The following is a 22877-nucleotide window of genomic DNA, read 5'->3' on the forward strand; positions in this document are numbered from 1 at the left end:
CATCCTCACTTCAATTGTTCTGGTTTAGCTCTTCCTAGTTCAATTAATCTTTGGAGTGATGTTGTATGCTCTGTTCATAACTCTATGAAGCATGCAGAGGCAACTGGGCAAAAAAGTAAATACAACTCAAGAAACAGTCACCTATCAAAGAACATGATAAAGTGCTAATCCTATTACATAAAGATTACTGTCTACTTGAAATGGATTAAAGTTAGGGTTGTCAGAAAAGTCCTGAGATGTAACACTCTCCTATGCACCCAGTGTCTGGATTATTCAAAAATCTGGAGAACAAGGTTGAAGCCAGATTATCTCTCATCTCATTCAATACCACACTTCTTGAGTGGATACAAGCAGTTCTGGAGTTCTGAGATTCAGAAACAAACAAGCAAGCAAGCCCTCCTCTTCCCTCTGCTCCACCCTGCACAGAGACAGACATAGAAAGGAAACATTCATATTATCATGGCAGTGTTTATTTACATAAGAGGTTTACACAAGTTGAAAAGTTGTTTCAACAGGAATCCAACAATTAGTGCTCTTGCCTGTCTTCAAAGAAAGGGATGACTTTAAGATTTGATGATGCACCTTCAGAAGACTTTGACGATCACTTGGGACAAAAGTACCAGTAATCAACTAAAACAAACAAAAAAAATACATCAAGAGTGACATGAGTTATATACAACCAGCCATACGCAAACACGTGAAAAAGCAACATTCTGCCCTTTCAGCTACCCCCTCTCCCATAATGATCCTTCTGGGTGAGCTGTATTCCCAGCCTGGGCAAAGCACAGCCCCAAAATAGTATCTGTTCACTTTAACAGTTAGTTGCCTGAAACCATCCTGCAACAAGTTACAACCATTCCTGGAAAACATGAAAGACCGGGCAGATTATGTTCAGTTGTCTGTCAGAGGTCTGAGATGGAATACTTTGGTAAATAAATGCTATTTACTCACATGCCATACCAAGGCAAATGGAATGCAACTTGCTTTCCCATGACATGGACTAGACAGATGTTACTTTGCAAACATCTGGAACTCAGCTCATGACTAAGTTTGAGTTAGTGTTTTCATAATTCCCTCCATCTCAAAAGCAACACATGTCCTCTCTATAGTTCCTGCCAGTAGAAAAAAAATTTTAAAATACTGAAAAATGAAAATATAGGATGCATTCTTATTTCCTAAAGAAAAAACACATGTTCTGTTAAAAAGAAAAACAGTTGTAACTGTGAAAAGATAAAATTTTGTCTTTAGAACTTACACTTGCAAATTAAGTATGGTTATGTCAATTTTGGGAAAAGGAGCTGTTAATTTTATTAGTTAGTGACTGTGAGGTATGACAAAAACTAAAGCAAAGCAACCTATCTCCTTGACTTTAAAAAGGAAACATGTCATACATTTGCCTTGCATAATCAGTGACAGAAAAATTTTGTCTTCTCATCTTTTTATGTGGACTACACTTTCACTCCCACAAACCACCCATGAATTTCTGTTCATATTCTATTTTACAAGGGAAAGGCAATATGGTATGACAGGACATACCATTACAATTTTAATATACACAAAACCACCTTTTTCAACAAGACAGTTATTACGTCAATTTTTAAAGCAAGCAGGTAAGAGAAACAGTATGGCATCTGGGAAAAAAAGGTACCTTCTGGGGAAACAGCATCTCCACTCACATGCATTGGTGCCTAAAAAAAAAACAGCCAAAACGAAGCCAAAGTTTTAGTATTTAGTTAAGGTTTCACAGGTAGCTCCCAAACTCCAAGCTATTTTACTGCTCAAGTCAAGAGAAATTAACAAAGCCAGGACTTTCTGTTGCCCCCACAGGACAATATTCTACCTTACAGATTTCTCATCCCCACTGTACAAATTTCTTGTTGCTCATAAATGACAAGACAAGCACACAAGTAATTAGTGATAGATTAACATCTTACCGAATGTAAAGGGGATTCACCTACTACATCTTTGAGGGTACCAGGATTTCTATTATACACACAGAGTAAAAATGCCTTTCCATTTATTACATGTTTCAGTACAAGATATGCATGCAAATATATATACAGACACACAATTTACATTACATGTATGAAAACAATTTAAAGTAAATGTGTGATGACACTCTTTTACAGTTATATTTTGACAGAGCAGGATTCAGTTCTGTGGAAAGTGGCAGTTTGTTTTAAGTCTGACATTTCAAAGCTGGATGTGCTACTATTCAATCACCGTATTACACAGCAGGTCTTGTCCTGGAAGTTAAAGCATAAAATGAAAGCCAGTTTTCACAGTGTCTGGAAGCAGTGTGCCTCGTGGCCCTCCCTTAGCACAGCACAGCACTCGGACTGAGCTGCACTGAGGTGCCATTCCCCCACAAGCCGCAGCAGGCACAGTGCTCTACACACTGAGGAGCTCATTGAAGCTTGTGAGGAGGGAAGGGAGAAGCAGATTCTTCCCACTCTGCCCAGGGTAATTACCTGCACAGGAGGGTTATGTGACTGGTCTGAAAGCATGTACCAGTACAACAAACATAATCCAGGTCTTCCAGGTCGTATCACCAGACTGGCCCCACTCTTTCCAGCAAAACCCAAGCTTTATCTTGTGTAAGGCAGGAAGAACCAATGGTCACCATGTATAAGCAAGTGCCTGCCACCTCTGGGATAATGACTCAGAAAGTCTGAGATAAGGACTCAGCATCCAAGGGTTGGACTCTATGATCTCGGAGGTCTTTTCCAACCCAATCAATTCTATGATTCTATGATCTTGCTTCCAGGACCAGATCAAAACCTCATCCCACTGAACCAGGAGGCTTTTCACTACACATTTTCAACTAGAACACCGTTTAAAAACAAACAAACAAAAAATAAATAAGATAAACCCCAGGCTAAAAATCCCACCAATCTTTTGTTTCACAACTGAAAACTGTACAGAAAATTCTGTGTCTATTAAGTCCCAAATGGAAAAGTCCTCACAGAAAGCATGCAGGCAGAAAGGCAATAAAAAAACTTTTCTACTTAGAGTTGAATTATTCAAAACACATTAGTAAATATACAGGTTCAAATCTGTTTGGAGATTTTTTAAATTATCAAGAAAAGTCAAGTATTTTCCCTTGTTAAACACTGTTCTGCATTTTATCAAAAGAGACAACATCTAGCAAAACTTTCCTAGTTCACTTTCCAGTATTATAAGGGAAGAATTATCTGAGAAACACTGCTCTGCTAACTATATATAGATTATCTTGGAGATTTTACAGCTTGCAAAGTCCTCAACAGCTTCTTCACAGAGCGAGCAGTTCTCAGGATTAATGTTAAACAAAGGTTTGGCACTCCTGGTCAGTTATACAGATGACAACACTTAAAAGCCTGAAATAAACAGTATATCTTAGCACTAACACATTCATCTACAAAGATTTATTCTTCCTGGGTTATTTCAACATATACTGACACTGGAGCTGAGAAAGAGACAAAACAACGTTCAGAAGCACGCAGTGCTAAAATTCAACTAGGTTTGTAGTTGTAGGGGTCTGGTGCAATTTTGGCTGGTTCCAGTGATCAGTATGTGTTCTTACAAGCACAGATTATCTTCTACCTCTTTGGGACTGACTGGACATGGCAACTTCCCTGCTGTGGAATCATTCCTAGTCTGTCACCAGTACACATGCCTATTACCCAGAAACTAACTCAGTGGAATGGAAATTCCCCGATGTAGACAAGCCATTCTAGTCCCCTAGCAGTAAAACAATGAAGAGTCAAATAATTCTGAGATCAACTGGACTATCTTGGGAATTACCCCACCAAAACCTCTATGAAATTCTGATTAGTGCAGAAGTTGGTAAGCATTTGATAAGGAATTTCCAGTTAGTTCTTAGTTATAGGTCTCCTGCTTACCATGAAAACAGTTCCATAATAATACTGAGTGTTGCCTTTGGGGTTTTGGTGTCTTCATTCAGGTTTTTTTTTTTTTTGTTTTGTTTGGGGTTTTTTTGAGAACTCAATGTATCTGTAAAGCCAATTATCACCCACTCAAAATGCCGCAATTGGAGTCTGACTCTGGAAACAGAGTTGCAGAGAACCAGCTCTCACTGCACAAGTACTTCAGAGGTTATGCAGTAGCTGAAATACATTTTTTCACTGTAGTGTCATGTAAAATCTCTTCCTTAGCTTTCATTATTTTGTTTTAGTCCAGGAGTTAATAGATGGATATAAATTAGAAGGAAATGTATCTGCTTTTACTTTACATAAAAAAACAACAAAAAATGCAAACAAAGCCCCCTGCAGACGGACACAGGCAGTCCTCATTTAAAATCACCACAGCCATTAAAATTCTGCAGCCAACGCTCACGTACTTTCACTTCAGCGTGAGATGAATGTCTGACAACGAAAGCATGCACTGTAGTGTACGAGACAAAAAGATACCTGCTTAAAATGTGCAAGTCAGCCTCTCTGCTTATATTTAAGTTCAACTGTCCACTATTCTTATTTGAAGGCCATTTGACTTTTTTTAGTTATCGTAGATTGGCCATTGCGTGCAGCATGAACAGTAGTTAGTAGAGTATTCCATATGTTCCCTGTCTGGAAAGTACTAAGAGACAGTACCCTACATTGACATCATTGAAATACTTAGACTGAACCAAAACAGAATGATGCAATGGAGTATGTGGAGACAACTTCACAAAAATATTATCACTCAAAGAAAAAAATGTGAGGCACAAAAATGTCAGGAAGTGACACTACTTGATAAGAGGGCAAGTTTTCATAATAAAAGGCATTAAAGATTGATACAAGGTACCTATTTTATGAACTGGTTTTACTAATTTTCTCCTTTCCCCCAAAAACAGGAAAAAAATTGATTTGTTATTAAGAGACAAAATAAGGCATACTGATGATTTAATAATTATTTACCCTACACGCTTCAAAGGACAAAGAGCTGAGAATGCAAAAGGAAATTTGCATATTTGTCACCATTCAAATATGTTTGGACTTGAAATTTTAGCTGCATTTGAAGACTCCCTAAGCATTATTGTAAATTTCAAAGTGCAGAGGTAAATATTTGCTTATAGCTGTGAATGACACCTCTAAAATCATATCTGAATTCCAAAATGAGTTTTTCTTTCATTTAAAACTTACAGTCCCATTAATCAACATTCATAAATGCAACCATAGAGGTACTTTTAAAGAAAAGCTGAAAGCAAGAGCCCTCAATAAGTTTGGTTTCATACTTCCTTATGACTTAAACCAACTTTCCTTTACAATTGTCTTATTTACTTGTGACGAAACAGCACCCAGGACAACACATTTTTACAAGAAATGCTGTTGCAATGTTAACTGCACAGACAGTGGATGGCAAGTCTTTTGACACCTGAACTTGCATAATTACTGTGACTATTGAGGCAAAACACTGGGTGCCCTGGCAACCATACATACGTGCAAAGATACCTGCTGCGCTCACATGGTCACGAGCACACGCTCAGTCACAGCTATGTTAAAAAAGAAAAACTAATACCTGGGGGCACTTTTCACCATGCAATTTCTGGTAACCTTGCTTAATTTCTGCCATCCAAACTACCATATTTTGAAATGGAAAAAAATCTCCTGCACTAACATTTGCACATGAAAGCATTAGACCTGCAGGACATTCTTCTTGCCTGAACAGGAAACCCGTGTGTTTTAATTTTATGTTAATTTTCAGAATATGACAGGCATTCTTTAAGAAACATTCAAAAAGCAGCCCCCTTCTCTTAGTGCTTTGAATTTAATTATACAAGTAGACAAAGGGTCTGTTGAGTGATTAGGGACTACAGTCAGCTAGTCAATGAGTTCTAACACTGGGTGGTAACTCATGGCAACAGGGGAGACAGAGAAGACAGCAGGCTAGATACAAATAGCAGTCCATCTTGCTCTTCAGGCTCAGAAGAAACAGCACTGAAGAAGGAGAAAAAAAATAGAACAAAACAAAACAAAACACCTCCACCAGAACAGTAATGAACCTGCCAGAAAGCACAACTGGAACACTGCAATGAAAGTTTTACATCACAATGCTTACTTTCCCCCACAACCTTTGTGCTCTTCCTTTTACTTTATGCCTTAAATTTTTGCTTAAGGACCATTTCAATTTACCTACTTCATTTCAGTTTTGGAGCTCTGAATCTTTGTTTCATATTAACATTTACAAAAAAAAAAAGGGGGGGGTGAAGTAAATTTCCTTACCGACTGCACAATCGATCGGGCATCCTCCTCAGTGCAACAAAATGGGCTGCCACTCACCAGAACATTTGTGCTGAAAAATGAAATCAAAAACCTGCTTTATCAGTCAGTGGAAAAGAGCCACACACAATTAAGCACCTATGGAAAAAAACAGAGCTCAGAAATGCGTATCTGCAAGAAATGAGGAAGTCAAAAACACCAAGTAACTAGTAACTCTGGAAGGAACAGGCGTGTGGAAGCGTTTGTTGTTCCTTTGGGTCTGAGGGAGTTTCTACGCTCTGTGCTCTGTATTAATGCAAGCAGTTCCCGCTCTCAGTGCTTCTGGCTACTAACCTGGGTACAGTTCAGAGGACCAGAATAGAAACTAAATCCCCCAGAAGAGTCAGCAGAGATAAACTGGGACTTCTTGAGGGAGTTGAAAACACCCAGATGGCTAATACAGATGATGTGAGTATCGCCCTCACCTCTTGTGACTTCAAGGATGTCCAGATTCTGTGGCAGGTCACAGAAGTAACAGCATGTTACTTCACTAACTTACCTGCAGTATCTAACAAGAAGGAAAAGCAGGCCAAAATTCTGCTCCCACACTAAGCAGCAGATACCTGTAGTACTTTCAGAGAGCAGAAAAACTTTGGGACCAAATCCTTTGCAGAAATGTTTCCCTGTGAATCTATACCCTTTCACACAGAAAGTGAGTTTGATCATGAGTTTTTAAGGTCCTACAGAATCAACTGCAAGAACTTCAATTCCTCAAAGTAAGAGTGCAACTTCAATTTTTTTATTTCATCAACATGAAGCTCAAAGTGCCTTTTAAAAGATAAAGACCAAAATTTGAATATTACCCTACAGTACTCTTGCCAAGCAAAAGTAAAATTACTAACCTGTATAACTGCTAAGGTGCTGGGCAATTGCTGGACAATCAATCAGCTCCATAAAGGACAGAGAAAGTCACATTTTTGCAAACCAGAAGACAACAGTAACAACCTCAGAACAGCTTTTCCCACAGCCCTCTGGTTTTGTTAATGACAATCTATGGTCCTTGGAAAGCACCACCCCTGCAATTCAGGGCCTCTAGTGCCAGAACTGCCAATGCAAACCAGTCCAGAGAGCTTAATACAGCCTGTTTTAATTCAGACCAGGCCAAAGGCTAGTGAAGAACAATACTTGGGTTCTCTCATTCCAGAGAGCAACTAAAAAATATGGAATGCTAAGCTGCCAAAGAATTCTGCAACAGAGCAATGAAGGATAGAATAAACAGTGACAAGAGGACTGGTACAGGATACCACGATTCTTCCAAAATGATCCTAAACAAACACTCTGGGGCCATTTCTCAAAAGCTGAAGTAATGTATGCCACTTTTATGTAATGCCACTTACCAGTGTATCATCATCATACAATTAAACAATCATGCTCTATTATCAATTAATTATCAATCACACACAGAGTATTCCTGTTACCTCAAACGAAAAAAAAATCTAAGGAGTTCATGGACAGCTGCAACATGCTGAACAACACCAGCACTAGCACAATACAAAGAGCAAGAGACACGACTGGGTACTCACCGGTTAATAGTACCTCCATCAGTTTTTTTATGAAGCAAAGCCTTCCAGTGTTCATGGGTAGATTTGATAATTTCAACAGCAAAATCCTAGTTTACATCAAAGAAAGTTTTAAGAATTAAAATGTTATTAAACAGGAAAAAAGTCACAGAACTAGTTTATTAAAACACACTATTTCATGGATTATTTTAAGGGGCCTCCTTTGAGGCCTCATTAAATTTCTGAAGAATATAACACCCTTTTTATGAAAAGAAACAAACTTCACTGTCTGTCAAATACACTGACAACACATTCAGGACTTCCCTCCGTTCACAGCCAGAAAACAGGAATGTGGCATGAGAGAAATGAAATCAGCACTAGATGTTAAGCAGAGCCCTGCCACTGGAGAATGCTGTACCAGGCCCTAAATGGGACAAAGTGTGTGAGCTCTGACTCCTCTGTTACCCGTGTGCATCAGGGGCAGAGTCAGGCTTTTCTCTCCAGTGACAAAATTTGTTTACTTCATTAATTGCCCAATCGTATTGTTAAGCATTTGCAAGAACATAACATGTCAGCTGCTTAACAGTTTGTTTGTTTGAAACAAAAGTAAGCTTGAAAAAAATGAGCCCTCAGTGTCTAGATGATGACAGCTAGACTGGCCTGCAAAAAAGCTGCCAATAGAACATTCACATTTCCGAACAAGGAGTGACTTGGACAAGTGCCACTGGAACATTGTGAACTTCACCATCGCTGCTGGAGCAGTCACAGCCCCATGGCCACATCCTGGGTCTCTAGAAATGCTTGAGAATTATTGAAGTGCTCCAAACCAGCTATCTCAGGGCATTTAGTGCCTCCAGGCCGAACTCCAACGGCCTGACAGAGATACTGCCCTTCACCTGTTGCCACAGAGCAACACTCTGCTTTACAAAGCAGGAAAATCCCTAAGAGCAGTTTCTGGGAGAACAAAGGAGAGATCAGGTTATGAAACTTTACAACTCCAAACTTGATTGATTTAAGACAGTTTTAGTGCAGAAGGGAGTCAGGGCATCTCTTCAACCAGACCAAACATGTAAAGTTGCCTGTGCTGGTTAGAAGACATTACCTAACTTTGATAGCACCCTGAAAGGTGAACTGACACATGGACATCATTCATTAGAAACCTGTGATTCTTTGCAAAGAATAATCTACAGAGAGTGTGTAATACACAAAAGTTGCAAAGCAATTTTACTCAAATTACATCCTCTGGAAAAACACATGTATTTTCTTCAACAAGGTCTATTCCCTGGTCCACTCTCCTTACAAACATGGGCCATTTTAAGTGTAGGTAGTTTTAAAAGTCATTCATTTTTTCTAAAAAAAAAAAAAAAAGGTAAAATATTTTTTCAGCCTTCAAGCCAAACAGTTCAAATGTTTTTACACAGAATTACCATGAAAAAGTGTAGCTTGACAAAACACCTAATATGAAAAAACCTGCAACCCATTGTCTACATAGGCTTAAAAAAAGTCAGATTATCAAACAGGACTGAAAAAACACCTGAAAAGACAATCTGTTTATTATCGTGACAGGGAAAATGAAAATGCTTTGAAAAACACCTACAAATACACAGATGTGTGTGTAAGTCTCATCAGGATTAGGACTGAATATTTTTCTGCAGACTTCCTTTAATGATTTATGCATTTTGCCTGAGTAAAATGAAGGGCAGCAAACATTACTTAATTCTAGTCCAATAAATGGTATTCAAAGTCCCTCACATCAAAATTCTTTTTATTAAACCTCCTCCTTTACAATTCCAAAAATTCTGGGATGTATTATAGAGGCCACATGACAGAATGATGCATCTTTAATTTTGCATTATCTTCACCTTGTCTTTAAATTCTCCATTAAATGCAAAATGATTTTTCGGTTTATCATCAGGGACTTTATATAATTGGAACCAGTCAACTGTGGCCTCAAGGTAACCCGGTTTGTGCTTCTTGACGTCATCAATATCTGCAGGTTAAAAAGAAAAAAAAACTGATCATTTTTATTCCCAGGTTTTCTAATAATCATTTTTTAAAATTTCCTAAAGGATCTGCAAGCAATTTCATTTCACTGAGCACTTCCACTGAGTGTGAAAGTTCACTTTGTTACATTAGCTGCCCATAGTTGAATATCTTATGATTTCACAACCATACTAAGTAGGTAAACCAGTTGCCTCCTGCCATTCATTAATTAAGACCCAAAGGGACAATGAATAAAAGGACCATATTTGTGGCAGGAGAAAAAGAAAATTCCATATTTATAGCACTTCATCTCAGTAGGTATCTCTTACAATATTTAGATTATTCACCAAGATATTTTTTTCCCCAGCAGCTGCAGGGGCTACAACCATTTTTCAAAAATGAAAGAAGAGCTAGTAAAAACACATGTCAACACATGGATTTTTAAACTAGCAACTCAACAAAATACAGGCTTCACTTCTCGAAGTTGTATTAAAGGCATTCCTTTGCTCACACAACTTCCAAATTCAGCCCCTTCAATAAAAGGCAGACACGTGCCAGGAGCACTGAACACAAACTTCACTGACCACCCTGTGGTATCTGCATACTCACGGAGATAATCAATTTTATCTCTACCTCTGTAATTCCAATCTGCAAAGATGCAACAGGACACAAAGAGGAATGTATGCCATTTGTGAGACACTCCTGTGAGGCAGTGACACTGTGCTCTGCCACACTGTGTACAGAGAGCTTAAACAGTCACACAGTGATTCTGCTTGAAGACTGCACTGCTGTATCAAAGATGCAGCTTGTGATCTTAAACACTTACCTGCTGTGCCTATCAAATCTTACCAGGCTGCCCTTTGTGACTACCATCACTTCTGTTACTTGCAATGGGGTGGTCCTATCAACCCCTTGGCACATTAAATGTTTACATGGAAAAAGCCTTCAATACTTTTCTAATTGATTTTGATACAATAAAGGATTTTGTCCTTTCCAGAAGCCAAGAACTTTGTAGCTGGTATAATCCTTCTGTCTATTCCCCTTCTACAGTCACTTTGAGGGAAATGGGAGCTGACTTTTTATTGCTGTTGTCTTCCAGCTATTTCATCATCTCTGCTCAGGCCACCTTCCATGGTGTTGATCTTCTCTAGTGTTTTGCAAGTCACTCCGCTCACTCATATCTCCCTTCCTTATTCCTGCTTCTTCTCTCTCAACACTACTTGGCTATTTCACTCTCTTCTCCCATAGATATGTCTCATTTAATGACATCTCCTGGTTGGCAGTGATTCCTGTTAAGATACTCTTCTGTCTACCCAGTCCTAAAAACCAGATTTTCACAGTTGCTCAGTCCATGGAATTGACACCTAGTCCTGTGCTTTCCATCTTGAAGCACCTAAATGTCTTTTCAAAATTTCACTGTGAACCTGAACAAAGACATTAAAGTATTTCTAAAGAGAGCAGTCAGAGAAAAGGTCTTGTGTTACAGACCATTCAATTCTCAGTAGACCAACAGGAGAGATGACACGTGGACTGAACTGTGAAGCCAAACCCATGTGAGAAGGTATGTTCAGTGTTCATAAGCAACTGACAGATGCCACTCCCAAATCCCACTGCATTACACACTACTCCGAGAATAAAGCATAAAACCTTGAAAAACCCCATGTACATTTTTGCTTTTGCACACATTTGATCAGACTACATGTTTATGGACTCAGAGTAAAACACATTTTGGACTTGGCTGCTGGCCATCTGCCTGTAGAAGATTAGGGAGCTGCAATGGCAGAATCCCAGAAAAAAGCAACAGCACATAAGGCTGTGCTAGAGGCAGGTCTTCTGGCTGGAATACGTGTTTAAGAGCACAAGAAGCATTTCACTAGGATGGGTGGGCAAGACCAACCAAGAAGGAATGACTTATTAAAGGGTGGGATCTTAGTTGGAGCCAGAATGCTTCATTTGGGCACTAATAAAACTGCAGCTCCAATCCAAATCGATTTCAGGGCTCCATTGCATCTTCTTGTTCTCTCCAAGCAAAAGAACAAACCTCCTTTAACTTGAACCCTTGCCACCTCCCCTTGTGAGGTTTGAACTCACAATTTTCAGCACTTGTTGAAGAGACAGTATCTCCTCAAGTCTGGCAAACAAACCAGGCTGCTGCAGCGATTTCCTTGGCTCCCAGCAGTGGACAAACTCCAGATCTCCCTCTCCAGACACTACTTAAATTCGAGCATACTTTCTCACACTGCAGCTCCTTTTTCTGGTTCTTGTTCCAGCAAATGTCTCTCCTAACTCTGCTTCTCCATTTCCCCTACTTGGTTACTTGTCTCCTATTCCATAAAAACTGTTCATCAAAAAGGTTTTACTGTCTACTAACTGACACTTGGTCCTACTCCATCTGTTGTCCCTTATTTATAGTTTTATTTAGATTTCTTTAAAGGACTCAAATATTAGGATAGGCTTTGGGACACACTTTCATCACCTCCATATGACAAGGATGACCATCTTCATGGGCAGAATCATCTCCCTGAATTTCACACTTTCTCTTACCAGAAAACACCTTGTCTAGGTAAAATGACTAAACAGAATCAGGCTACAGCACTGTCTGACTGCTGAATATTCTGGTTTTGAGGACTTAAGAAGAGGGGCATTGGCTGCTTTTATTTCCTTGGTTCCTTGCAAGTTATTGTTCTTCACCCTATGCTTCACTTCACTACTCTTAACTATAAAGCACAGCTACTGAGCATCAAATTAAGCTTAAATGTTTGGGGAAAAAAATGACACCAAAACATCTGTATTATAATGGGAGTTGGTGTCAAGCAACAGAAAAAAGTGCAACAATGCAACAAAACAAACAAACAAACAAAAAAATGATCCTGTTCCTGTGGAGTCAGTACATAGTACAAAATATAAGGAAAACAGCAGCTCTTGCATAACTGAACAGCCACCTGTTCAGTTCAGTAAAAGTTGCCATAATTAAGACACATTCTTCTGCCCCTGACTGCTTACCTACCCTTAGGGTTATATACTCACATTGATGCCAAAGGGGCTAGGCAGGTTTGGGAGCAGCAAGCACGTACATGGCCCACACAGCTGCACTTGTGCAGGCCAGCCCTGCTCAAAGTGACAGATCAGAAAGGCTGCCACGAGTACCAGCCAGCACACCCACTGGGCTCCAGGGGGTTACTTCTTTATACCGCTGACATACAGACACAGGTCTCATTTGCCTGGGCACCAAACTTAAGCACCAAGGCTTACAATCACATTGAGGGTTGCAGTTTAGTCTCAATGGAAAATCTCTAGAGGCTGGCACAAAGAACTGCTGCTCTCTGTCAAGGGAGTGAGCCAATGCAAACGCAGATCCCACTTCTATCTGGCTTCACAAAAGAGAGCAACAAAAGCATTTGTACAAAACTACCATTTTTAGTACAACAGATGCTGCTTCTTGCAAGCAAAGCTAAAACAACATGCTTGCAACAAGCTTTCTAAACAAGGTCTATGGGAAGAGAGGACATATGTTTTTAATAACATCTTATAAACATTTACAGGAAGCAGCAGCTACATTCCATATAAAGGCATTTCGTGTATTTTGTACAGGGGGTAGGAGGGGAGCCTCAGTACAGATAATTAATGTCTTTATACTGAGTGCTTACACAAATGCACAACAAAGGTCTTCTGGCATTCTGCTGCTTCTCTGCATACAAATATACTCACATGCAAGGGGTCTGTAACAATATATGGTACAAAATATACAATATGCTTTGGTTTTGCCATTTAGGGTTTGATCACTTAACCCTTTCTTGAGATGCACTTTGTAAAAGCAGCATGGCAACACAGCACAGTTCAGCACTAGCAAAAGGCAGAGCAACAAAGCCAGCAGACATCATCAGCTGCTGTTGAATATCCAGGCATCTTTCCAGTGAGCAGTAGCAAAAAGCAGCTGCTAAGATTCCAGGCCAGTAAATCACCTCCAAAATGCCATCCAGCTTACATGATTAGTCCAATTTGCTGAAAAAAGTTAAAATGACCTTTTGAGGGTCAGACTCTTCATAAGCTGCTTCAAACACAATGCCTGCTACAACTCAGGGATTGTTAAAACCTCTTGTCCAAAGTGAAGATGCACATACATTTGGGCCAAACCACAGCATGAAAATACCACTCCTCTCTTCTGACCCCAACCTAGTAATGCACATCAGATATGCTAGTAAACTCCAAAGTATTAAATTCAATCCAAATTATGAGATAAGCAAACAAGCAGCCTTTCTACTCCTAGCTAGTATTTAACAGGAAAACAAAACAAATAAAAAGGCAACAAAAATAAAAATAATAATAATAATAAAAAAATCAACCAGGACTATTATACCACCAAGATTTAGTGTTTCAGTCTGTAAGGAGCTTTAGGTCCCTTCTCAGACTTGCTTGGTTTAAAGTTCCTTTGCTGGTCCACTAAAGGCCATCTGCCTAGGAACTGTCTGAGCAGAAAGACAATAGCTGGTAGATAAATCTAAAGATGTCTAGTTCTAGTCTAAAAGAAACTTTCTCACACAGTGATCTGCATTTGACATACAGATGGTATTTGCTGAGAGATTGTCCCCATGCCCACTAGAATTAAGTGCTATTATTTCAAACAGATTAACTTCCAAAATCAGTCCAAAAAGACAGTAAGCCCCTGCTATTCCCACAGTTCCCCTTTGAATAGGTGCTAAGCATTGCTTATCATTCGTGGGTATTGTCACTGTAAATTAGTTTCTCACTGCTCTGTGTGAAAGAGAGAGTTCTAGACAGGGTTTCCAATGTAAGTCAGTATTTATCAATAAATGGCTGCAGGACACAGTACAGTGGAGTGCTATGAATAAACAGTGAGAACCGCTCAGAAGTTCGCACTGCTCAGTTCTAAGTTCTGTGAAGTCTCAGAAAAATCAACGGCACTTAAGAGAATGATCCCAATCCCGGAAGGAGAACATACAGAGTACCTGAGGTGTGCTTAAAGCGGCAAGAGGAGTTAACACACTGCGCGGGCTCAGGATGGGCTTGCAAGTAATCACCACTCTGGTGTCTCGGAATTATCTTTTCCAAATGTTCACTGGGGGCTCTGCACATACTGAGCTGAAAGCAAATGTGATTCTCAGTCCAATTGGAAATACTTCACAAATGATACAAAAATGACCAGACAGGATTAGAAGGCAACACTTAGCCTCATCCTGCCCAGAAGGCCACCTTGTAACACAGCAGCACCAATTACCAAGGAGAGACCAGTTTTATCTGTGGCTGCCATCCCTTTATGCTGAAATAATTAATGACTTCGGGAAGGGGGAAAAACAAGTATAAAAGGACATATTGTACTGCCTGCTCCAACAGATTTGTTTGTTTTCAGACTGAAGAATGATTGCTGTTAAATGCTGCAAGCCAGTCATCCTTTGTGAAAGCAGATGGGGCTTTTCCCCCCGCTTTTCTTTCTTTTGTAAACTTTGGGCTGTAACTCCAATCCCGAAGGGAAATCATATTAAACTGGATATTTATTTCTGCACTTCTCTGAATCTCAGGACCATTCTCCAAGTCTTGCATATATTCTCTGATAAGAAAGGACACACACAGGGATCAACTACAGGCAATAGTCTGCCCATTCTCCGCCCCCACACCTTTTTTTTCTTTTAAGTAAGACTAAAGCTCTTACTTTCCCTCTCCCAAATAAACTAAAGCTGTAACAGAGCTGACGAAAATCAGTCATTAGCTGGGGAAGGAAAAAAATTCCAAACAAAAACCAACCAACCAACCAGAAAAAAGCAAAGGGCTTCCAAACAGGAACAGTTAATCCAAAACAATAAATAATATTGGAATAAAATGCCACAGCTTTGCCCCTACTTAGTAGAGGTCTTTTAAATTCTTTCATCCACTTTCCTGACTACAGTCTCTCAGAAGCTGTTATGCAAAAAAAGCTATGACTTTAAGCAGAACATGTCTTTTAACTACTGACACTTGGACATTTCACTGCACATTATAGAGTGGTTTAAACTGACACTAATACCAATAGCAAACTATTACTATTTCCTTAAGATGAACTTCTTAATCTCTAACCATCAAAGCAGTTAGAGAGTCATAAGCACTATGTAATTCATCTGCCCAAAGATTTTAATCAGCATCAACCCAAGAGTTTCCTTTTCATCTCCTCCCTTTCTTTCCCCGTAAGTCAAGTATTGTCCATGTGAAAAACTGCAAGAAAACTACGAATGAAGGGCCAGTCCAGTGACATACTTACTTTACATTCAAAAACCAGGAACAAGCCTCTATGGCTGAGAAATGTAATTGCTTAAGAAGCACTGTCTTGCAGAAAGGCTGCTCTGTGCCTTGATGCTCCGTACCAACAAAGAGCAGATCCTGCATTTTGGTCTCATAACAACCAGTTTTAGACAAACCTCCTCACTTAGTCCTCATGATTCCCAAACACTGCATTTGAGGAAGGGAATCTCCATCTATCCAGAGGAAAGCTACACTTTACCTGTGCTGTAAAAACCTAACTCCCTGCAGTTCTAACACATCTTCAAGGAAAATTAGATCTCGCATGCTTTTCACATAGACACACAGATACATTTCTGTATTTGAATTTCACTGGGATAACAGAACAAAGGTCAAAGGGAGGACAAGTCTGAACAGGTTATTTCCCCCTGCACAGCTAGTTATCATCATGGCTGATATTAGGGTGAGCTGCATTAGCAAATTTGTTTATTTGCAAATTTTCAAGCTGAAAGGTGAAATCTAACTGTTCATACTAAGAAACAAACTCTGGAAGTAACCCACTTACAAGTGACAAAACACTGGAAATTTACAGCCTTTTCAGAATGCAACATAATGCCTGCAAATATAAAACAAACATTCAACAAGGAAAACAGCAGTGTGCTACATAATGCAACTGGGTAAATATCCACTACTACACAGGAGATAAGCCTGTAATTTTAGGAGGTCACATTCTAGGGCAGTTGTGTTTTAGGAGTCAAAAGATTTTCTGTATGACAAGTCCTCTAGAAAACCCAAGTGAAACATTTCAAAACAGTTTAGTGTGAAAGCACATATGCCCTCCTTGAAGGAAGCACCTGACTTCAACAACAACAATAAATGAAAAGCCTTGCCTTCCCATTGTCTGCCTCTTTTTGTCCTGAGTGGCCTAAACTCAGGTACCATCCTACTGTGCAAGCTGCTGACATAACTGGCAATAAGATAAAAATACTTGCCATGGATTTTATGAGCTTCTGGGTCATCCACACTGATAGCAATTATCTTCCAATCTGTCTCTCCTTCATCAATAAGAGCTAAAACACCCAAGACCTTCACTTGAACAATCTCACCAGAATAACGAACCTGAAACACAACATAGTGTCACAAAGATTTGTAAAACACCTTACAAAAAAATAGTGTCACTGCATTTTTGACCAGCAGTTACAACAGTATTGCAAGACAGATCTGAAAATCCAGTACATATGTATTTAACATTTCTAGCCTTTCTCCTACCATTGATTCCTCAACCCTCAATCCTCCAGTCAGCATTTAACTAGACAAGAAGCTAGAAAATTCTTCCTTTATTTTTACCCTAGTTCTGCCACACTTTCTTGAACTTTACTCCAAACTGCAAGTGAAAAGTATCTTGAGCTCAGTTTTTAACTTCTTCCTGTCTCTTGACTCTCTACTTTCTCAACTCTTGATCCTGATTCATCTCTTGCTGTTCTTCCCTCTAGACTCCAATATACACATATAAACACACAGCCCTTACCCAGAAATATCAACACTACTGTTTTTGCATTATCTTAGGAGCCTTCTCCCTACCAGATAATATTCCCTTTGCAAGTCATTCTGGAACCTTCAAATAAATCTTTAGCCTCCTTACCTCAAATAATTGGTGACCACCTTCACTGAGGTCACCAATTAAATTTCCCCTTACCCTAAAATATCCCAAGACATCCCTCCTCCTCATTCATCCATTCCATAATCCTATTTTTGGTAACACTGAGTATTGCTTCATTCTTTGCTGCCTCTAGATAGGTACAATTTTCTTTCAGTGAGTTCAACCTTTTCTTTATACCTATTAATGGTGTTTTCTGCACCTCTTTTTTATCCATCTACTCTGTGACTCACAACTCTGCAACACGACAGCAGGTTCTCAAATTCTCTAGAAGAGGGTTTACTTCTGTTTGTACCTATGGGCAAACTCAAACCTATCTCCTTTGTGGGTCTGACCTTGTAATTTTAATGTGCATGAGGCTGTCATACTTCCTCATCTTTCAACAACCTATTCATAGCTTCAATACTGCTAACAGGGGAAAAAGGAATAAATCTTTTCCATCCCCCAAAATACTAAGCCTCTTCTTCTTCACCTAAAACTCAAATGTCCAGCCACAAAACTTCAGCAGGTGTTCTCTTATTTTCCTTTTTATCAAGTACAAAGACTTTGCCAAATCCTACTTTATTTCCTCCTTTTTAAAAATCCACCATTTCCTTTTCTATTCCCTCCTTAGATGCTCTATTTATACTTTCGTCAGACCCTAACACTATTAACACTTTTTTTTTTGTTTCCATCTGACCTTCTCTTCCAAGAGTTGTTACCAAATTATTAAGTTAACCTTGATAAATTAAAAGTAATCGTGATAAAGACAAACCTTTGAACCTATTTCACAAACATCAATAGGATCATTATCCCCACAACATCCTGTAATGTTATCCATGTGATTTGGATCTTCCCAGGTCTGCCAAAGGAAAGAGCACAGTAAGTTATCAACTAAACTGCAATCATTGCTCATCTTACCAGTAAATTACTAAGATTAATAAAAAAAATGAAAACATCAGCTTTCTGAGAATAGGCTTGCTCAATGGGAAAAGGAAAAAAACAAACGAACAGACAATGGACTGACACTGAGTAACTCAGAACAAGAAACACAAGGATTACTGAGGACATAGGAACAAAACCATTAACTGCAACCATGACTCAACAGATACACTTTACCCAATTGCAGTGATTAAGGTATCAGAGGTCCCTGAAAATTGATTTTTCTAGTTCCTAGTGATTGTGGGATCAAGCTAGGAGATCTTATGTTTTCATTATACTCTTTAAATACCATGATACTAATATATGTTGTTTCCAAAAATATGGAGACTTTGAGTTAACCACCCTCTTACCCTCTTAGGCATGCATTTTTCAGCACCCAGTAATTTTAAAGATTTTAGATTTAGGCATGACGTATTTCTGAGTATTCTGAGATGTGTACATTCCCAAGAACAGCCAACAGCTTAAGACCAAAGAAGCTTCTCCAAAGGCAAGTTTAAACCCCTGCTTTGAGCACTGTACAGGCAAGTAATCCCAGCCAAGTTATACTGATTTAATTACTAGACCAGTACTTGTTTTATTGGCAAGTAATGAGTAACTTATTCCACAGTTATGAAGTTTCTGTTAAGAATTTTACATCCAATGAAGTTTTGTTGACAGATTTTAGAATCCGTTTTTTTTACAAGGAGCTATACTGTTAGCTCCTGCTGTCCATGATCCTAATTCCACTTCAAAATTGTTCTTGAGAACTTGACTGATACTGAAAGGCAAAATGGTGAAGAGAATATGCTCAGGTGTTTAGGTAGCAAAATCATTACCAAAACCATGTTGGAGTCAAAAGATAACTTAAACTTAAAATTTGGTTTTCCAATGCTCTTTCAAAGTGCTTTTGTCCCGTGGTGTAAAGGAGAGCACTCCGGACTCTGAATCCCAAGGTCCTGAGTTCCAGTCTCAGTGGGACCGTCCCTGGGCAGTTCAATGCCTCCCTGCCATCCCATCCCGTCACATCTCGGATGCTCAGCAGGGTCAGCCCCGGTTAGTACCGGGTGCTGTGACAGTCCAAAGGACTTCACTGTCACCGTCCAAGCTCGCTCGGCCGTGGCAGATGGACCTGAGGACTTAAACGGTGGGGCCAGTTCTGCGCACGCTGTGCCTCAACTAAAACATCCACTGCACAGGCTGGAAGGGCACACCCACGTGGGGAGAGCCCTGCCCAAATCTGCGTTCACGAAGTCTGGCCATACACACATACATACATGCATTATACACGCACTGCTCTGGTGACCAATTGCATTTCTTCACCTCTAGGTTAGAAGCAAAGGTCGCTAGGAATACTATTGTTCTCTGGACAGTCCAGCAACTTCTGCTATGATAACAAATAACCTACTGTATTAAAAAATAAAACCAACAATTATTTCTAGCCCTCTCTTACTCACAAGGTAACAAGAGGTGCTGAGCATTTCTCCTGAGGGGAGTACCCTAAGTTCAAAATAATGCACACAAATTTCAAAACACTAAATGGAATTGCTGGTTTCCAACTACACCTGGTTGGAAACTTTGTCTGCTGAGATTGCTGACTGGATAAGAACTTCATTTCTGCATTCCAGCACCTGCCCAGTATCTTCTCTCCAGGGATCAAATACCTAAGCAGATTTTCAGGACTCAATGTTCACTGCTTATACAATTAAGTGTAAAGAAAATAAATTACTCTTTTCAAGCTCCATCATGTTCTTCAGGACTAATTTAAGTCCAATGTGTTATTCACAGAAATGAAAAAAGTTTAAAACTCTTCATTAGCTCAAAATTTCAGCCATTAGTTGTGCTTTTTCAAGGCTCAAAGTTTTGAATGCATCATGATCAGTAAAGTCTCACAGTTCTGAGCAAAGTTAAGTAAGGCAGTTGAGGTTTAATCTAAAAAAGAACAGCCCTTGTGTTCCTCTTTGTTAAAGATATTAAGAAATACCAATTAAAATTTATGCTGCGGCACATGAAAATCCTAAATGAGTTTTTAAAAAATGCCTTGTTTAAGGAGGGAAGAGATACTTGACAAAGTATCCCTGAATGGCAGACCATGACAGTTTAATTCTGTCACTACAGCACAGAGAGAGCCTAAGATTTGAGATTTCTTGATCACTTAACTCCTTCCTGAAACACAGCACATATTTACTCCCACAGCCAAATTCTTACCAAAATTTATGGACACAATAAAGTTCAACATAAAGAAATCCTAATTTACAAATGTATCAAAGAGAAGCATCCCTCTTGCAGCATATTTGCATTCAGGCAGTACCCAAGATTTACAAGGCAATTTACACAGAAGACAGAAAACTTTCACCATTATAACAAAAATGTTACCTGTGGGAGGGCACCATAATTCCATATATAACCCTTGTGAGGAAAGATATTTGCCACATAACGAAGCTTGCCTTTCTTTATATCTTGTTTAATGGGATTCAACGGCTCCTCAGTGGCAATCTAAGCAGATCGTGAAAAAGGGCGGGGGGGGGGGGGGAGAGAGAGAAGCAGAATGATAAAATGGAAAGCAATTCATTCCATACCCAACCGTGAGAAAGATTCATCTGGCAGCAAATACTTGTGGTTTGAGAACTATTAAAAGTACGATAGCCTCACTCTGAATCTCAAGGGTCATATTCAAAAAGCAGCTTATTAAGGTTTTAAATAATGCTGTAAAGTATGCAAGAAAAAATGAAATCTGGAAGAGAAAGTAATAAATTTATAAGGAAACTGTCATGGCCAAACATAAATACTGAAAGTAACTTAAGTTAGAAGCTCTTGCACTTTATAGTACAAGTTCAACAGACATGCAAATGGTGGCACGAGTCCTTCTGACAATAAGGAGTTTGACACCCTTAGAGGAAATGTTCCATGTTTTTGTTGCCCCTTGTTCCTTGATCTCCTATAGCACACATCTCTTCTTTCCAACACCTTTCAGCATAGAAACATTTTTTAGCAAGCACAAATTCTCTATAATCATCAAATACCAACTCAACACAGACCTGGAACAAGTTAAGTTAGCATTAGAAGAGTGCATTCTAATTCCCAAAGAAACACTGAACAAAAAGGACTGAAACAAAAGCTAAATAGTGTCATCCTTCATAAAACTTCAAATACAAACCCACTGCCATGTGAGTTACCCACCACAGCTAATTCACTGTAACCATCCTTCTGACATTCCACACCACAATTCAATCCATGTTAGCCTGGCTTTTGCTTAGGAACACTCATCTGAATGACAAGTTATTTGTTGCAGGCTGAAGTGGTTGCACTGGCTCAGGTGGTATGTAGCTTCCACACATAAGCACACAGCCCTCAGTCCATACTCAGTTTACATCTGTGTCATTTACCTAAAGCATCTCTGTCACTTTGGTGACAAAGCCATCCCCAAGCAATTCCACCTTTTTGCATGTTATGGGTTTAGCCAGGTGGGCCTAAATTTAGGTTTTAAAGTTCAGACTAGGCCTGAAATTGTCAGTTGACTTGAGCTGGGCTGAGCTAGCTAACATCTGACATCTTCTAGCCAGTAATATTGTATTCCATACCATACTACCTCATCTCAAAAGCGGTAAAATCCAGTGTGTGGGAGTGGCTTGTTCAGTTTCATCATGGGTGCACCAGAAGAAGAATGTGCCACAGCTCTTCTACAATGCTAGGCCCCTGCTCCTGCTGCCGCTACTTGCATTTTGTTTGAGTTCAGGGAAGTAGAAATATTTTGTTGTTATACCTTCTCTTTCTTGCAGGGTGTCTTTTAGAGTGCTTATGAATCTAGAGTAATGGGCTTTGTATTAACTGGGGAGAGGTTATTTCTTGTTATACTATACATAACTTGTGTAAGAGTGTGTTATATTGTAGTTTTCTCTTCATTTTCTCTTTTCTGCATAAATACATGTAGTTAGTTTCAGCACAAAACCAGTTTTGGAGGTTTTTTTCCCTTTCTCCCCCTTCTCAGCCAGAGGCTAACTCTGTTCTTTGGGCAGTTGGCATTTTGCCAGCTCAACCCAAGACATTCCACCACACCAACCTGTCAACAGCACGTACTTATTCCACAAGCAAACCCTCCCCAAAAGCTGAGATGTTGGTTCACACATTTCTGGTTTCACACTGGTTCCTGCCTGCTTCTGGTCAGAACTTAACAGCAAAGACCTTAAATATGCCACCTGGGACACTGACGGAAGTGGAGCTCAACAAATGCTTTTTCTTGATGTAAACTGGGACCAAGAGGAGTAACTGACAGCAGCAAACACAAGTCTCATGAAAAGCATCTTCAGTAAAATCAAGGGAACAACAGAAACACAACAAAGTGATGAGTAGATATGTCACTGAAGATGTAATACTGGG

General features: G+C 39.4%; 1 protein-coding gene across 6 annotated transcripts in view; it reads right to left on the reverse strand.

The window, feature by feature from the left end:
- Positions 1-448: 448 nt before the first annotated feature.
- Positions 449-22877, reverse strand: part of PPA2 (inorganic pyrophosphatase 2) — a 35915-nt gene continuing 13486 nt past the window's right edge. For 5 of the 6 annotated variants that reach the window (XM_071555952.1, XM_071555949.1, XM_071555951.1 and 2 more), the window contains 8 exons: positions 20877-20996; positions 18358-18444; positions 16939-17065; positions 9598-9725; positions 7760-7845; positions 6201-6270; positions 1649-1688; positions 449-630 (listed from right to left, as the gene is read on the reverse strand). In XM_071555952.1, the coding sequence (XP_071412053.1) occupies positions 602-630; positions 1649-1688; positions 6201-6270; positions 7760-7845; positions 9598-9725; positions 16939-17065; positions 18358-18444; positions 20877-20996 (687 nt within the window). In that variant the 3' untranslated portion in view covers positions 449-601. The other variant, XM_071555950.1, reaches the window with a different exon arrangement.

This window comes from Pithys albifrons, chromosome 5 (genome assembly GCF_047495875.1).
Source record: "Pithys albifrons albifrons isolate INPA30051 chromosome 5, PitAlb_v1, whole genome shotgun sequence".
Classification (NCBI taxonomy): Eukaryota; Metazoa; Chordata; class Aves; order Passeriformes; family Thamnophilidae; genus Pithys; species Pithys albifrons.